Source organism: Myiozetetes cayanensis, unplaced genomic scaffold, assembly GCF_022539395.1.
Source record: "Myiozetetes cayanensis isolate MyiCay16 unplaced genomic scaffold, myiCay2020 scf6-25, whole genome shotgun sequence".
Taxonomy (NCBI): Eukaryota; Metazoa; Chordata; class Aves; order Passeriformes; family Tyrannidae; genus Myiozetetes; species Myiozetetes cayanensis.
Window position 1 is genome coordinate 20,524,645 of NW_026087853.1, and position 15,335 is coordinate 20,539,979.

Sequence of the window (15,335 nt, forward strand, 5' to 3'; positions counted from 1 at the left end):
GGCTTCTGGAGTGTGAATTGCAAGTCAGCTCCAGGGTGTGACCAAGTTTACACGTTTGACAATAACTCAGTGGTACCCATGTGAAATGACTTATTGGGACTTGGCTTGCTTCTCACAAAGGCAAAAATAGCTCCATCCTTCCGCTGCAGGCAGTGTGAGAAAGGGGAAATGAGCTTCCATTAGAGGGGTAAAATGCAATGGTGACAGCATGATGGCAGTTGAAAGAAGTGTGCCCTACTCTTACCTGTTCTGGGGATTTCTTCTGATGAGACTTTCTTCATGATTCTTGATTTTGCACCTTGTTTGTTGCAGTGAGGTAGTTTTGTGCTGAGGGTTGGAGAAAGGAAGGTCAAAGGTCTCTGATACTGAAGATGAGCACTTTTTATGGTATGTCTGCTGGCTGCTTTCTTTATGAGGCTATCTCTGTGTTCCCTCTGCAGATCTGGCTGTGAAGGAGTTGCAAGGTGAGGATTTGGTTCCTACTGAAGTTTGTCTCTTCAGTCACTCGGTGATGCTAGTCCTTCCCTTTAACATCAAAAGCCTCTCATGCTCTGTCCTGTATCTCCTCAGTGATCAAGGGCAACAAGTATGTTGTGTGTATACTGTTCCCCTCCATGCAGCTACCATCAGTATAGTGCTTCCAGTACTATCAGGCTCTCTAATATGCTTCTGTAGCCCCTCTGAATCTCAGGAACACCTCTGGGTGCATAGCCTTTTGAGGAAAAGGGTAAGATATGGAATAGACTTTGATTAAAAGGTGCTATTTTAGCTTGCTCAGCCAACTGCAGGAGCCTGGGAGAGCAAAGGAGGAGGAACAGAGTAGCATGAGGAATATCTCTGGAAGCATCTCCAAGATTCTGTCTGTGAATAGCCCTCTGTCACAAGGAGTAACACAAGGGATAGCACAACTGGGATATCACTTCTGGGGATGAGTAATCAATGGACATCCAAACCTGTCTGAAGTAGAAGCCTTGTATGCATCCTACATCCAGCCACTCTTTGTTCACAGTGTCGCTCCTAGTACAGCAATTATTCCCCTGAGCCAACTGAAAAGGGATCTATGTCTTTTGCCACTTCAGAGAGAAGGGACTGGGGCCCTTGCCTTCCCACTTCCTTCTAAGCTTTTAGCTGTCTTGTTCTCCCCAGCAGGGAAGGCAGCTAATGGTGTCTTATGTCACTCTGCTCACAGCCCTGTGCTCTCCTCTCCTCAGGCAGTCCCAGCCCTCGGTGGTGCCATGCCATGTGCCTCAGTGACTCGGGGACAGCTGTTCTGATTGGTGGAGAAGGTGTAAATCAGCAGTCCTGCAAGGATGTGCTCTGGAAGCTGGAAATTGGTGGGGACTTAAGGGCTATCAAAGGCAATGGGGGCAGTGGGGCTCAAAGACAACTCGTGAAAATGGGAGGGGGCACTTGGGGCTCTGTGCACATGAAGGGGACATCAAAAGTGTCACATCTTCTAGTGTGGTCACCAGGCTGAGCTGACAGCTGACAGTGCTATGTGAGGCTCTGGGGTTGTATGTGAGAGACCTCAAGGAGCTAAGGTATGAGTTCTGGAAAGAGTTGGGGGAATTTTAAGGGGTAAAAGCAGTTTCCAGTCTGTGTGTGGTGACTAGTGAAGTGTGAGATACAAATCCAGAGCGTTGCTTTTCTGCACCTCACTGGTCCTCTCTTTCACCTTGCTATTCCCCTTCATTCCCTATACAAAAACAATTTTGTATGAGTTTCCTCTAGCCCTGAATCAAAGGAGAGGAGGAGACAGGGGGAGCAAGGTTTTGAGTACAGATTTTATGGCATATTCTTTAAATCTAGATAAATCAAGAGCATTGCTGAACTCCCACACCATCTCTCTGATGTTGCTCCCACAGACAGTGATTTGTGGCTTCCAATGGGTTTCCAGCTACAAAACACCATGCCATCATGCTTGCATGGTCACACAGCTACCTATGATCCTGACACCAAGCGTATCTACATCTTTGGGGGCATAAGGGAGGACAAAGACTACAGCAGCATCTACATTCTGGACACAGTCACCTGGAAATGGCTCCTCGTGGCTGTGAGTATTGCATCTCTTCCCAAACAAAAGCTCAGGAGGGGTGGCAGGTTCTGCCTGAATGTGGCAATCGATGTGCCTGTGTCCTTATTCCAGTAGCCTCGGTTCACTGTTGTTGCGGGTTATCTGAGATGCTTAGTTGGGTTTGGCAGATAAAAGAAGGCTATGTTGAAAAGCTGCAAACTTGACAGAAATCAGGAGCTGTGCCTACAATGAATGAAGCAAGGTGAAAAATGATTGCTGCAGGGAGCTGTGTCTTGCCAGGCTCATGGGTGGGAGGTACTGTACAAGCAGTGGAGGGAAATGGCCTCTCATTTTATATGATGCCATTGAGAACAGCAGCAGATGCTGAAGAGCTGGTCTTCTCAAATGGGGGACTGCTCTGAGCACAGCAGAACTCTGAGAAGAGGGCCCTGTCAGCAAGGTACAAGATGGCTTTTACAGAGTAAGCCTGGATGAGATCTTTCTGTTCCATGTCATCTTCTGAGGAAACTCCTGTGGGAGATTGACTTCCTTCTCTTATCAAGTATTCCGGTGGTGCAGAGTATGCAAAGAATGTCCTGTCTGCCTGTGCAGCAAAGATCTGGCTGGGGAGCCAACAAAGTGGAATTTGAGACTTGAAAAACTCACTGCGTGATGTGGGCCCCTTTCCTATAGGTCATGCAGCAAATAATGTGCTTATTGTAATAAGCATATGTTGAACTTTTTCCAGGCCAAAGGGAAGACACCAGTGCTCACTTACCACAGTGCAACTATCTACCAAAAGGAGCTCTTTGTTTTTGGAGGAACTTTCCCCAAAAAGGCATCACTGGCAGTTGGACCCTGCAGCAACATGCTCTATATCTTCAATCCAGAGCATGAAATTTGGTATCAGCCCATCTCAGAAGGGGAGAAGCCTCTGCCTAGGCTTGGGTGAGAGTGCTCTAATTCTAGCCCTCCAAAATAGAGCAGGAAACCTCTGCTCACCTTCCCTCCCCCATCAGTGTAATCCCCTAAATACTAGGTGATTGTTCTCCACCATTTACTCCTTAAAATAGGGCTATGTTTTGAGCAATGTGACTCTCAGTACCTTCTGTCATGAATCCTGGTGGGATTCTGTCCTTGGGCTGCAGTGGCTGCGGGTAGAGGCAGGTGTAGACTGAAACTGTGGCACCCCAGTAGAAGAAGCCAGGGCTAAAATGGAAGTTTTTAGGGAACTTGCTGAAGATGTTTTATTCACTTACGTGCTCTCTGCCCAGGCATTCAGCTACTCTACTGAAAAACAAGCTGCTGATTTTTGGGGGTCGGAGGACTTCTCTCTACCTCAGTGACATGCACATTCTGGATCTGGGTAAGAAAGTCTTGGCTGCCTTGGGAAGGTCCATCCTAAGACAGGGACTTGGGGGAGTGAGGCAGGCTCAATGGGAAGGTAGCAGTAACAGTATAAAAACTCCTGACTAGACAATGGAGTTGGAAGAACTATGGCATTAAAAAAAAGAAGGGAAAAAAATACAACCAACCAAAAAAATCCCCCACCAAAACAAACCACCACCACCTTTGTGGGGTAATAGAGGGAATGGAGGAAAACAAGACTGCTTTTTTTGAAGAAGCTGGGTAATAGAGAAAGCAGGTTGCTGATGTGACAAAGCATTGAACTTTTTGTCTAGTTATGAGGTTGAGCTTTTTGGACATTTCACCTGCCTTTTCCCTGGCTGTCAGGTTTCATGGAGTACACACCAGTCCCCCTCCTCGCAGGACAGCCTTCTGCACGTTGGTAAGATCGTATTGCAGACTAGGATCTATCTTCTTCCTCTGTCCTTTCTCCTCGAAGCCAAGTTTAAACAGTGCTGGCGATCAGACTCAGTTGCATATCTCTGTCCCACTAGCCAAAATACAGTGGCTCCTCTGCTGTGGGACCAGGAATTCCTGTCCTTGTTGGTGCCCCTATGGTATTGGGGTGTACAGACCCCTTAGTTTCCCTGGAAATCTACCTTTCAGGCTAGGGTAACCTTTCTGCTGTGTACCAGTGCACTGTATTGTTTGGTCTCCTCAGTACTTGGAGAGGCACTGTGGCACAGGGACAGGACGAACCTCCTGTACCAACTATGCTGTTCCTAATGGGACATAATTGCCCACTAAATCAGGACAATCACCTAAATCAGAACAAAGCCCAGCTAGCTTGCTATCTCCCACCCTAGAGCAAAACATAGGACTTTTGATAGGTCCTTCTGAGAGAATGAGGTGCTCTTCAGGCCTGATCATGGCTTGATCTGCAGGGGCAAAGATACAGCTCTTCTAGGATTATTCAGCAAGTTAGGGTAGAAGAGAAGCAGAATTTAACTTCCTTTCTGCAGCTTAAGCCCCCAACCTTCTGTTGACGTCTGCCCATCTCTGCCCATTGCTCTGACTGAGGCTACCCCTGCAGGTTCTGCTGTAGTCACCTTTGCTTTGCTTTGGTTGCAGTTTTCATGCAGCTCTGGCTGTTTCAGACCAGAAGGTTCTGATCAGTGGAGGCTGCAATGCCACAGGAGCCCTGCACGATGCCTTTGTCTTCCGCCTAGGTGAGTGACTCTCCTGCCTTGTTTCCATAGCTGAAGGTGACTGTGGGGCTGCAGTCATGTTTCTGAACACCTAGTCTGGTCCATTTGTTTCATCTCTTGCACTAGGAGTGGGTTTGTCAGTACTGATAGCCACTTTCTACTTCAGATACTCTTTCATGGAGCACAGTGATCCACCGTGACCTCTGCTCTGTGCCCCGAGCTGGCCACACATTGCTGGACCTGACTCCTACCCACCTGATGGATGTGGACAAGGAGAACAAAGAGGAGCACAACCTGCGTACGGTGTTGGTCTTTGGGGGCTCCAACTGTACAGGAACCTTTTACAACAGCACAGTCAAGATCAAGCTGGACCTAGGATAATGCACAGTACTCAGAATGAGCCTGAACAGCAAGGGCTCTTCACCAGCCTAAATATAGAAATGGATGGCAATAAATGAATCCAAGCAATGTTGCAGTTCAGGTATCTGTATGTAGGTGAATGCCACCTCGGCACAAGAGATTGGGTGTTTGTAACATCTTTCTGAAGGCTGTGGGTATTGATCTCTTAGGGTAGCTGATATACAGTATCAGACTGGCAGAAGTTCCATCCCCTATGGATGGCTTGGTACCTGGGCTCGGATGCCAAAACATTATGATATCTGATCTAAGCCTGCACAGGAATCCAGACACAAGGATCTGGGTTTCCCTTCTTGCCCTACAGGTTTTTGAGCTGGAGTTTCTGGTGTGCTTTCAACTCTGAAGGTGACTCAGGTGTTAGGTTTCATTTGGAATGAGTGGAATGGGATTTACTCTTGCCACTTGGAAAGCCCTCCTAGTGAAAGTACAGGCATGATTCTGATTTTAGGGGAACCTGGGTGGTGTTCCCTTAGGCAACAGTCTGCAGCTGAAAACTAGGAAAACACTAGAACAGTGTTTGAGGGAAAAGGAACATAATTTTCAGTGTGTGAGAGAGAGCTGGTTGTGCCTTGCTGACTATGGCACAATCACTTAGCTTTGCTCTAGACAGACCTTTATGATAAATTCTGTGCAACTGCTGCTACAGAAGGAATAAGTACAAGTCCTCTGTCCCAGGTAGTAATTCTCTTATTTGCAAGGGGTGGCAGCATTGCTGACTTGGCTCTTACAAGATCCATGGGACCCAACAAAGGTTAGGATTAAGCTGTCTTCCATCAGAGACTAACACTGTTTATATCTATGGCACTGATGACTATGCCATAGCTCTGAGGCAGCTCCAAAGACAAGCACAGTGTATACACTGATTCCTTGATGCTCTTTCTGTAGATGGTAGAAAGAAGCAGTACCTATGGGAAGTCCAGAATTGGCTCAGTGCCTCACAGTTGTTTGTGGCCACGTTCCCCAACCCAAAGCCATACAAAGGGAACTTACAATTATGGATGCTTCTGCTTTAATCTGCTTCATGGAGATAGATTAGATAGAAAAAACTAGTAGCTGTAAGCATTCCAGCACAGGCATACTCCTCTTAGTTATCCAGGCTCCTTGGAGGTCCTCTGTCCTTCTTCCCATACAGATGAAAAAGAAACAATAGTACTAGGGCTTCCTGCTGGCACTCAAACTGTAGGTGTTGTCTTCTTTGTCACTCCAGATGACTAGATTTAATGAGCGGAAGGGCTTCAAGCTCTCAGCTCTGCAGGAGTATCTGGCTGCCGGGATGGGTGGCTTACTTTAAAGGCCTCTAACTCCAAGAGAGCTTTATTTATTCTGGTTATTGTGGGATATGGACCCATGTCCACTTTGAATCTGCAAAAGGAAAAGAACTGATGAAGTACTAAGAGTTGGATAGCCAGTACAGCAGTGAGCAGAAGGGCAGAGCAGCATGCCATGCCTGCCCAGTATGGGAGAATCTCACAGGCATATAAAATAAAAGATTTGTCCTTGTAGGTTTAAAATAAAATGCTGGAAAGGTTAATTAGTTCCTGGAGGGGCTGTGAAGTCTCCTTCTCTAGAGATATTCAAAACCTACGTACATGCAATCCTGTCCCACTTGCTCTAAGTGAACCTGCTTTAGCAGGGAAGTTGTCGGACTAGATGACCTCCAGAATTCCCTTCCAACTCCGATTCTGTGACTCTGTGATCTTTACCAGGTTTTTATATAATGTGCAGCACAGGATAAGAAGGCACTATGCTTTTTCTGGGAATCATGCAGCCACCACTTGTATGGGTTTGATGCTTTAAACAAACATAATCAGATGAATCTTTTCCTCCTGTGTGCAGTCTAAATATAAGGCAAACAGGGAGAGAGAATGTGGAGTGTGGGCAATCTCAGCTTTTCTAAGGTCATAGATCAGGTTTCCCCCCAGGGCTCTCTGAGAAGAGAGCACTGCTCCTTATTTCTAAGAGCTTCAAAAAGAGACAGTATTTATTACATAGAATAATTCATGGAGAGAAGAACCAAAACTGGATAGGGCAGGCAGAAGGGATAGTTTCTAACACACAAGGAGCAGCAGAAGGCAAGCTCTGACAGCCCAGCACAAGGAGGAGGTGCCCTTGAAGAAAGCCTCAAATTTAGCCCTAATTACCTTTCAGCATTGGCAACTTGAGGCACCAAGCACAAATCAGCCATGGAAACCTGCAAATGTAGCAGAGAAAAGGGGTTACAGTAACTCAGAGTCTGTTCCATCACACTTCACAGTGGTGGCAGGCTTCAAGAGCAGTACAGAGGAGTTGTCATGGCAATCTAATTCTTAAATCCAGCATTAAATAATGCAACAACAGTATAAGGGAGTTCATAGCAGTCAGTAGTAGAAGAAGCCATCAGCCTTTAGGGTTTTTTGGTGGTTTGTTCTTTTCTTCCCCTTTTTTTTTTTTTTTTTTTTAATTACCAGCTGATCATGATAGCCTGAAGGACACTGCTTCTATGGCAACTGCCTCTGAGCAAACAGGTCTGCTGGCAAGCTGCAGAAGGACATGAGGGAGGGAGAGGGATGCTTGCATGGCTGGGAAAAGATGAGTAAATATCACTTCTTTGCACTGCAGGAGTATCAAGCAGCTCCTGCCAATGTCAAGACTTGATATGTGATAGGGTGTCTGCACACAGGCTCAGAGACTTGCAATCCGAAAAGAAGACTCAAGGACAAGACTGCCAGCTGCCTACCTGCACAGAGGCAGCTGCCTGCACCCCACTGCCTAAGTCACAAAGTCCTGGGTCCTTCTCAGAGAACACATTATTCTCCAAGATTAGATCTCCTAAGTAGCCTTTGCCCTCCAAGGGCTCCATAAGGCTGCTACTAGACAATTCTCTGCATCACAGGATATTGCAGGAGCCTTCCTTTTTTTCTCAGCTTTTATAGGAAAGATCCAATTGCCTGCCAAGCAGAACTACTAAATGAAAGAAGCCTGAGCTGCCCTTAGCTCAGCAAGGGTCAGAACAACTTGTACTTGAACTCTGTGAAATCTGTCCATGTTAAAACTGGAGAATCAGAGCAGAAAAATACAAGTTGCTTAAAGATTTCACAGAGCAGAGGTAAGAACTGAACCCATGTTTCTTAAGCCAAGCTTTGCCCCTGTGACTCCACTTTGAACTGCAGATCTCTTAAAGATGAAATATATATCTGCTTCCACATTGTCTAGTAACAGCCAGATCCTAGATACAGCTGAAGAATCTGGCCATCAACAGGTTATAGGCAGGGACAAGTAAATATCTCCATAAGTCTTTGCACTCAGTAATGGGCTAAGTAGGATCCGTGCAGCTGCTTTTTCTTACGGTGAAGGCACTGCATGTAACTTCAGGCACAGGATGGGGTTGTGCTCTGTCTCCTCAACTAATTTTCTTTCCTATTTTAGGGAAGATACTGGCATTTTCAGTTCTGTAATGGTACACAACACTCTCTCAGATACTTACTTCATCCCCCACACAGTAGCGTCCAGCAGTGTGCTGCAGAATCTGCTCCAGTGCTGTCAAGAGAGGTGGTACACTGGAGTGAGGCATTGGAAACTCCCTCAACAGGGACACCAAAGACATTTTAGACTGGGAATTATGAAGGAGGGCATTTTGACATGAGCAGAGTATGAAAAAGGACCAATCGGGGACAGAAACTAGAAGGAACAGGAATCTTACAACAGCTTAGTTATGGGAGTCTTTAGGGTCCTTCAAGTTTTTTGGACCCAGGGTGATTTCAGCTGATTCAGACAATGCAGCTGAAATACTAAGAGGATAATGTAGAAATATGTGAATGGAGAGGGGAGAAATGCAAAGCTTCAGTCAGTTTGTGTCTGTCCCAAAGCGAAGATGGGCCATCGTTGCAGCACATGGGAGAAAGGGTTTTGAAGAAACCAAAAGGACCTTACTTCTCCTAAAGAGGTAAAGAAATACTCTGCTACTTGCTAAACTAGTGGGGTTTGCCATCAGAAATCTGTTGTCTGATTACAAAAGCAAATACATATATACATATATGTCTATATAGAACTTTAAAGCAAAAGGCACTAGTTTGGGAGCAGATGGATGGAAAGAAGTGCTGTGAGCTCTCATGCTTCAGAGTGAATCAGCTGCTACAGCATGCAGGATGGCCCCAGGCTTCCATGTGCAGCAGTGGAAGCCCCCTATTAGCATCATCTTTCCTCTGAGACCCTGGAAAACTACCAGTCCTGGAGAAGGGACTCTGGGCAGGAAGAGCACTGTCTCTGCCGGCAGGGCAGGACCCCAACACACCAGCCTAGAAGCTTCTGTTGTTCTGCTTGAAAAGTCAAGTAGGATGCCAGCAGTGCAACACTTTGTAAGGTCAGTCAAAATGCTGATAATTTTGGACGTGGGATGTACCTTGAAAGCCAGATGCAATACAGTTCTGAGCCCATTCCGTTTTTCTCTCCCCTATTTGTTTCAGGACACCCAGGTTCTGCAAAGGCAAAGCAACCTCTAGGTTAGATGACTGCTGCTGGTTGGATCTTGCCTACTCTGTCATCTGGGGGAGGAGAGGGAAGATAAGGAGTTGCCAAATCAGAGGCCCTAGCCTGAGTTCAGTGGATTGGGTCAGCCCTTACCTCACCCTCATTGAATCATGCACCTTGCTGTATCTTTTTCTTGGCACTGTCCTTCCATAACAGATCCCAGGGAATCCCTTTGCCTCTGCCTCTGGATTGCTCCATTCTCTTCTTCCTCTAACATCCTAGACCCAGCAGTAAAACCATATAGGTTTAGCTGTTTCTGGAAAGAGCCCTGGGTTGTTACAGGATTTTCTGTGTTGCAAATACTGTATTGTTGTTGCCACTGGCAGATCAGGCACAGGCTAAGCACAGGTATCATTTACTAACTCACAAGTCTGAAGTTCTGCCACCCTGTTGGCTGGCAACAATTTTAAAGAGACTGAGAATTTCAGAGATGGAAATCCTTTCTGATTTTTTCATTTGCATAGGTCTGACAAGGCAGTACCTGGAGTGGTTGAATGCCTGAGGCAATGTGATCAGCAATCATTCTGACTTGGGCTCTCTTCTTCGGATCTTGGGGCAGGAGTCTGGGGTTAGGCCGTGTCTCTTCGAGGTAATGAATTATAGCTAGCTGTAGTGAACAAAGAGATAATGCAAGGTTATTGGAGAGGCAAGGAAAAGTTCACATCCTGAACACCTGGAAAGGGGAGCTGATCCAAGAGTTGATCAATGGCTTTTGAATGAAATTTGTAACCAGTCCAGGGAACAGATGTCTGCTTGTGACCTGTTGTCATTTAGTCCAGCTGTAATTTCAGGCAAGTCCTGGCACAGCTATCTAAGTCAGACTACAAATTGCTCAGTGAAAGGTGGAGTTATGAACCAAAGCAGAATTGAACTCAAATCCTTGACAGCAGCTTCCCAGCAAAGACTATGTGCTATTTATGTTCCCAAGTAGGATTGTATATCATAAATGCCATCTCTTTTCTAGTGCACGGATGAGAGCTTTGTGGGAAAAGTTAAGGCAAAGTCACCTCCTCCACATGGGGCAGCAGGCAGGAGTGAATGGTTAACAGGGATGGGGCTGGTAACTCACCGACTGAGAAAGGGTGATGCCATCAATTTTCAAGGCCGGGACTTGCTGCATTGGATTCAGTGCCTTGAATTCAGCAGAAAACTGTGGAAACAAACCTGAGCTTACTTTACAGCAATAAGAAATCCTTTTTTCTTCCCCTAGAACTCAGTTACTAAACTTTTTTTTACCTGTTCTTTCTCTCTACTGCAATATTAATATTGTCAGTAAGTTATGCTGTACTATGAGCCTATAGCAAGCTCTCACTGGGGCTCAGGGATCACTGCATCCAGGGCCAGACTGCCTTATCACTTGATAAGCCATCACTGCAATGCCCAGGACGGGTGGTTCGGCATTACTGTTCTAGTTCTCCAACTCCACCTTAGCCCATACTTGCACACTGAGGTGCTGGTATTACTAGGGCACAACTCCCTCCTGTGGACCCCTGAGTAAGTTCTCAGTGAAGAGCTCTTCTGGCAAACCCGCCCTTCCTTTGGCAGCCCTTTGCAGCCCCCTGCAATATCATGTAACACCTTTTGGACACATGCACCCTGACACACACGTGTACCCTGGAGCTAATTGAATGAGGTGAGTCTGTTTAAAGTGCAGTGCAGATTCTCTGAAGTCTGTGCACCAGGTATGTTCAGTCATATCATGGTAAGCAAGAACAAAAGATCTTCAGCCTCCTGAATTCGGTCATGGATGTTTAAGAGAGGAAAAAGAGGAAAAAGCCTCTAGTTTCCTGCAGTCTTCTCCCTCTGACTTGCACACCAGGGAATACTGGCTGAAAGCAACTATTAATTACAGAGAAGCAGTGAGGAATTCGGTAACTTTGCCTGTGAACTTTCTAATGCTAATCCCAAGCCTCCTCAGGATCCCCAGGTACAGTACCCTTGGAGACAGCAGTGGTATCTCTATCCTTACCTGCTGTCCTCCATCCTTCACGAGGTTCACTGGCACCAGGTCATAGGAAATCCCTTTCAGAGCCAGTGCTAGGGAGAGCAGAATGTACAACTTCAGACAGGTAGAGTGAGACTAGTTTCACTGGTAACAGATTCAGGGAAATGTTACAATCATCATTTAAAAAAAGACCATATCCCTCAAGGAGGGTGGTGTGGGTCCACTGAGAAGATAGTGCTCTTGCAAGTGATGGATCAAAGCACTAAAGATCAGTCCTGGCAAAACCACTGCATTTTTCAAAGCAAGTTTTGCCACTCTTTGTAGCACATCCCTTCCTGACTTGGCTTACAGAGGGTAAGGGACCTTGTGCTCACCTGCAAAACCTTGCTGTCTCAGAACAAGTAGGGGCCGTTCCCAGCCCTGCTTAGCTCTCAAAATCTGAGCATACCAGAGTCTGAGGCAGTATCATGAAGCCCTCTTATCTGTTCCCTTCCATCCCACTTGTTCCAGGTAAGCTGTGGTGTTCCCTTCCCTCCCCCTTGGAAAATGCCTCACTGTTCCAGGCTCATGTTTGCTGACCTCTCTCTTAATAAGTGATTGATTAATTGAGTTAGTGAAGGGGAGGATACTGCAATAACACTGAGAGGAAAAAAAAAAAAAGAGATCTCAACACTGGATCTTACCAATTCGCACTCTCCAAGAGCAGGAACTTCTGAAATAGCTATAAAGTATCGGCTGAGGAGAGAAAGACAGATAAAATGGTTATATGCTGGGAACAACAGAGTATTGTAAGGAGAAGAATGAATGAGCAGAAGGCATTTCAGGAACTGTAAGACAGGGAAGAGCAATGTTTGGGGAAGAGAGGACTCCTTTCTGAAAGTGGCTGTTCCTGATTTGGGCATACAGGTGGCATCTCTGTCTTTCATGATAGTCCTCTAACAATTTAGTTGCACCTGATGTTTCCAGCAATGCACAGGTGACCTTAAAATTATTCCCTATGAAGTTTCCCTCTTTGATGTCCCTATCTGATGTTGGTAACTTCTCTACCATCTTAGATTTCTGAAACTAATTCCGCGCTGATTGTGCCAACCACCTGCATGGCATGAAATAGCATTTTCAGCATCATGGGGAAGGGCACGGACTCTTTCCAAACAAGAAGAGCTTATGCTGTTTGAGATGAAGGCCATGAAGACAGACAGTTCATCTCTACCTGGACTATAGCACCAAGGCACCTTTCCCAGACGCTTCCACCCTGTTCAAGCTCTCACCTTTTCAGATGCCATGGTCAGTGTGTGCAGTCTACTCCAGGAAATAAAAAAAAACACCTTTGTTTTCCCTTTTGCCTCAGCTGGGACGGGGGAAGGCTTTTCTCCTAAAATCAATGAGGAAAGGACTATGCCCCCAAGTGTGTGCCCAGGACACAAAAAACAGCCAGTCAGATTTCATCCTGAGTCACTGCACTCACCTCCTCCCAGGCCCGATACCAGAACTATTAACCAGATTTAAGCTTGGAAGCACATTTAGGAACTATGCTTATTTCCCTAGCATTTCATCCAGACATAAATAAAACATCTAGAGAGCCTCTCGGGCTGTCAGCAGCTGCCAATGCAGAAATAGAGCTCTGGGGAACAAAACAAGAAAACAAGCCACATGCAGAATTTCTATTTCACTAGGGAATGACTGCAAGCTCTGGGAATAGGAACTGCCTTTTCAAGGAGGTCCCTTAGGATGGGACCTCCTGTAACCTTCCTCCTGTCAGTGTCAGCTAGTGCAGAGTGTTTTCTACATTGCAGGCCTAGGAGAAGGTGCTATTCTGCTCCCAGACCGACTGTGCAAAATACAAAGATTGCTTTTTTGTGTAACGGTCTTTTTCTCCCACACAGGAAACTGGTACTCATGTACGTCTCTAAGTAAACCTGTAATCGTGTCTCTCCTTCCTTCTATAGATCCCATGGCATGCCAGGGATCTCTCTGCATCTCTACCCTCCCAGAATGCACAGAAATTATTCCAGAGACTGGCAGTAAGGCAGAAGAAAGCAGGGATTTGCCCAATGATAGTCTGTCAACAAAAAAAGCAGAGACACTAAAGATCTTTGTGCTCCAGTTCTCTTTGTTACCCTGATGCTTCTCTTGCAGTTTAGATTGGTTCAAATAACTTTAAATGAGGTATGCCTTTGATTAAATTACTCTAGCCAAATTTGCTGGAAAATGGTTTATAAGTGAGGAGGGAAGCGATGGCAGTATTTGCAACATTTTAGTGGACAGAGTATTTCCTGATTTTCTTAAATTCTCTACTTCTGGGATCGGGGTATTAGAAATCTCAGCTATGCTTTTTTTTTTTTCCCTCAAAGTCTAACCTGCTGGGTTGCAGGGAAAGAAACAGAAACTATGGCTTCAGAAGAGAAACATACAGTATTCATGACATACTATTTTTAGTTGTTTTTCCTGAGGACCTTGCAAATGACTTTTTGGGTCAGAAATTTATGTCCTTCACCACATCTGTTTTGGGCTCTGGCCTCTCAGCTGATGGAGACATTTCTTCTGATCCTCTCTACAGTTCTTTTTTACTTTGCTGCCTGTGCTATCATTCAGAATAAACTGTACCAACCTAATTGCCTTGCTCTATAATTTCAAGACCCTCAGAGAATTTCACCAAAAAAAACACATGGAAAACAATCTGTCCTTCAGCTAATAACTGTGTGTCCAGAGGCTGGGGCCTGGACTGGTCTCTTGAGTTCCTGCTGCTTTGCTCCCAGCAGCAAGGCAGATCGTAGACAGAAATTATCATCTAAGTAAAGATTAGAGACAGCAGGAGTGTTTTGTCCTCAGTGGAAAGGTCCCACAGTGACACTGTATCTTCTTCAGAGGAAGAGCTGAGCACGGGCCAGGGAAGTATCACAAAAGAAGTGCCTGCATTTACAACCCTATGGAGTACAATCCCCATAAGCTGCACATTAGACTGGTTGGAACTGGGATAATAGAAGGAGAACAGCATTTGCTTGATGTCTACTGAGATTTCTGTTTTGGTTCTGTTTTCATTTCCAGCATCAGTGAGGAAAGTTTGGGCTTAAATACCAGTTGAGAGTAAAAGTTTTGGAAATGCATTTCACTGTTGAGGAAGTTGGAAGAAACACCCCAAACTGTGCGTTGAGCTCTCAGGTTTCCACACCTGTCTACTTCAGAATGGTCTGCTCTGGATACCACTTCTTTCTAGGCTATATTTGGGATGCACTTGGGAAGGCAAAGTCTTTCACCTCTTTCCTGAGACCCATGACACCAAGCAGGCTGCACACATACACTGCTCCTTGGGGGCTGGTGTAGGGGAAACCTCGGTGTCTGCTTATATCCTGCTAGGTTCAAATGTAAAGGTACAAGCAGAAACAACAGCTTTGCTCCTAAACTCTCAGTATCTCTGCGGCAGGCCTTGGTGTTAACAGCGCACGAGGATAAACTACGATAAGTAAACACCGATGCTGCTTTGTGAAGCATTAGTTTTATTTAGCGTGGGGGCAAATTCCTTGCTCTCCACTGAGACAGAGACATCGGGGCAGCAGTCCTGCCGGGAATCGCCATCCCGGCCTTTCCGGGGAGCCAGGGCACCAGAAGCCGATTGCGGCCGCGATCCCTGTCAGCGAACCGAGACCCAGGACCCGCTCCCTCCGGCTCTGGCGCCACCATCGCCCCCGCTCCCCTCCCGCCCGGCGGGGACGCTCCGCTCCGCAGGGAGAGCGCGGAGCCAGCGCCGCGTACCTTGGCGGCGGCGGCGCTCATTCCCGTCCCGGCCTCAACTCAGGGCTCGGCGGCAGCCCGGCACTGCATTCCCGGGACTACATGCCCCGGCGAGCCTCGCGGATGCCCCGCCCCGCACTCGGTGCCCAGGATGCCCCGCTCCCGGCGC

General features: G+C 46.4%; 2 protein-coding genes across 3 annotated transcripts; one reads left to right on the top strand and one right to left on the bottom strand.

Moving 5' to 3' along the window:
• The first annotated feature begins 371 nt into the window (after nt 1-371).
• Nucleotides 372-4,992, top strand: LOC126650637 (uncharacterized). Its single transcript, XM_050335655.1, has 9 exons — nt 372-387; nt 441-464; nt 1,212-1,334; nt 1,866-2,053; nt 2,763-2,962; nt 3,289-3,380; nt 3,749-3,803; nt 4,493-4,590; nt 4,736-4,992. The coding sequence occupies exons 1-9, from the start codon at nt 372-374 to the stop codon at nt 4,948-4,950; spliced, it is 1,011 nt and encodes a 336-aa protein (XP_050191612.1). The 3' UTR covers nt 4,951-4,992.
• A 986-nt stretch (nt 4,993-5,978) lies between these two features.
• Nucleotides 5,979-15,299, bottom strand: GSTZ1 (glutathione S-transferase zeta 1). 2 transcript variants are annotated; one of them, XM_050336620.1, is made up of 9 exons: nt 15,188-15,299; nt 12,121-12,172; nt 11,462-11,529; nt 10,562-10,642; nt 9,974-10,099; nt 9,365-9,440; nt 8,450-8,502; nt 7,128-7,177; nt 5,979-6,348 (listed from the first exon to the last, which is right to left on the bottom strand). In XM_050336620.1, the coding sequence occupies exons 1-9, from the start codon at nt 15,206-15,208 to the stop codon at nt 6,222-6,224; spliced, it is 654 nt and encodes a 217-aa protein (XP_050192577.1). In that variant the 5' UTR covers nt 15,209-15,299; the 3' UTR covers nt 5,979-6,221. The 2 variants fall into 2 exon arrangements, with proteins under 2 accessions (XP_050192577.1, XP_050192578.1); XM_050336621.1 differs by lacking the exon at nt 15,188-15,299 and adding an exon at nt 12,706-12,823.
• Between the last annotated feature and the right edge of the window lie 36 nt (nt 15,300-15,335).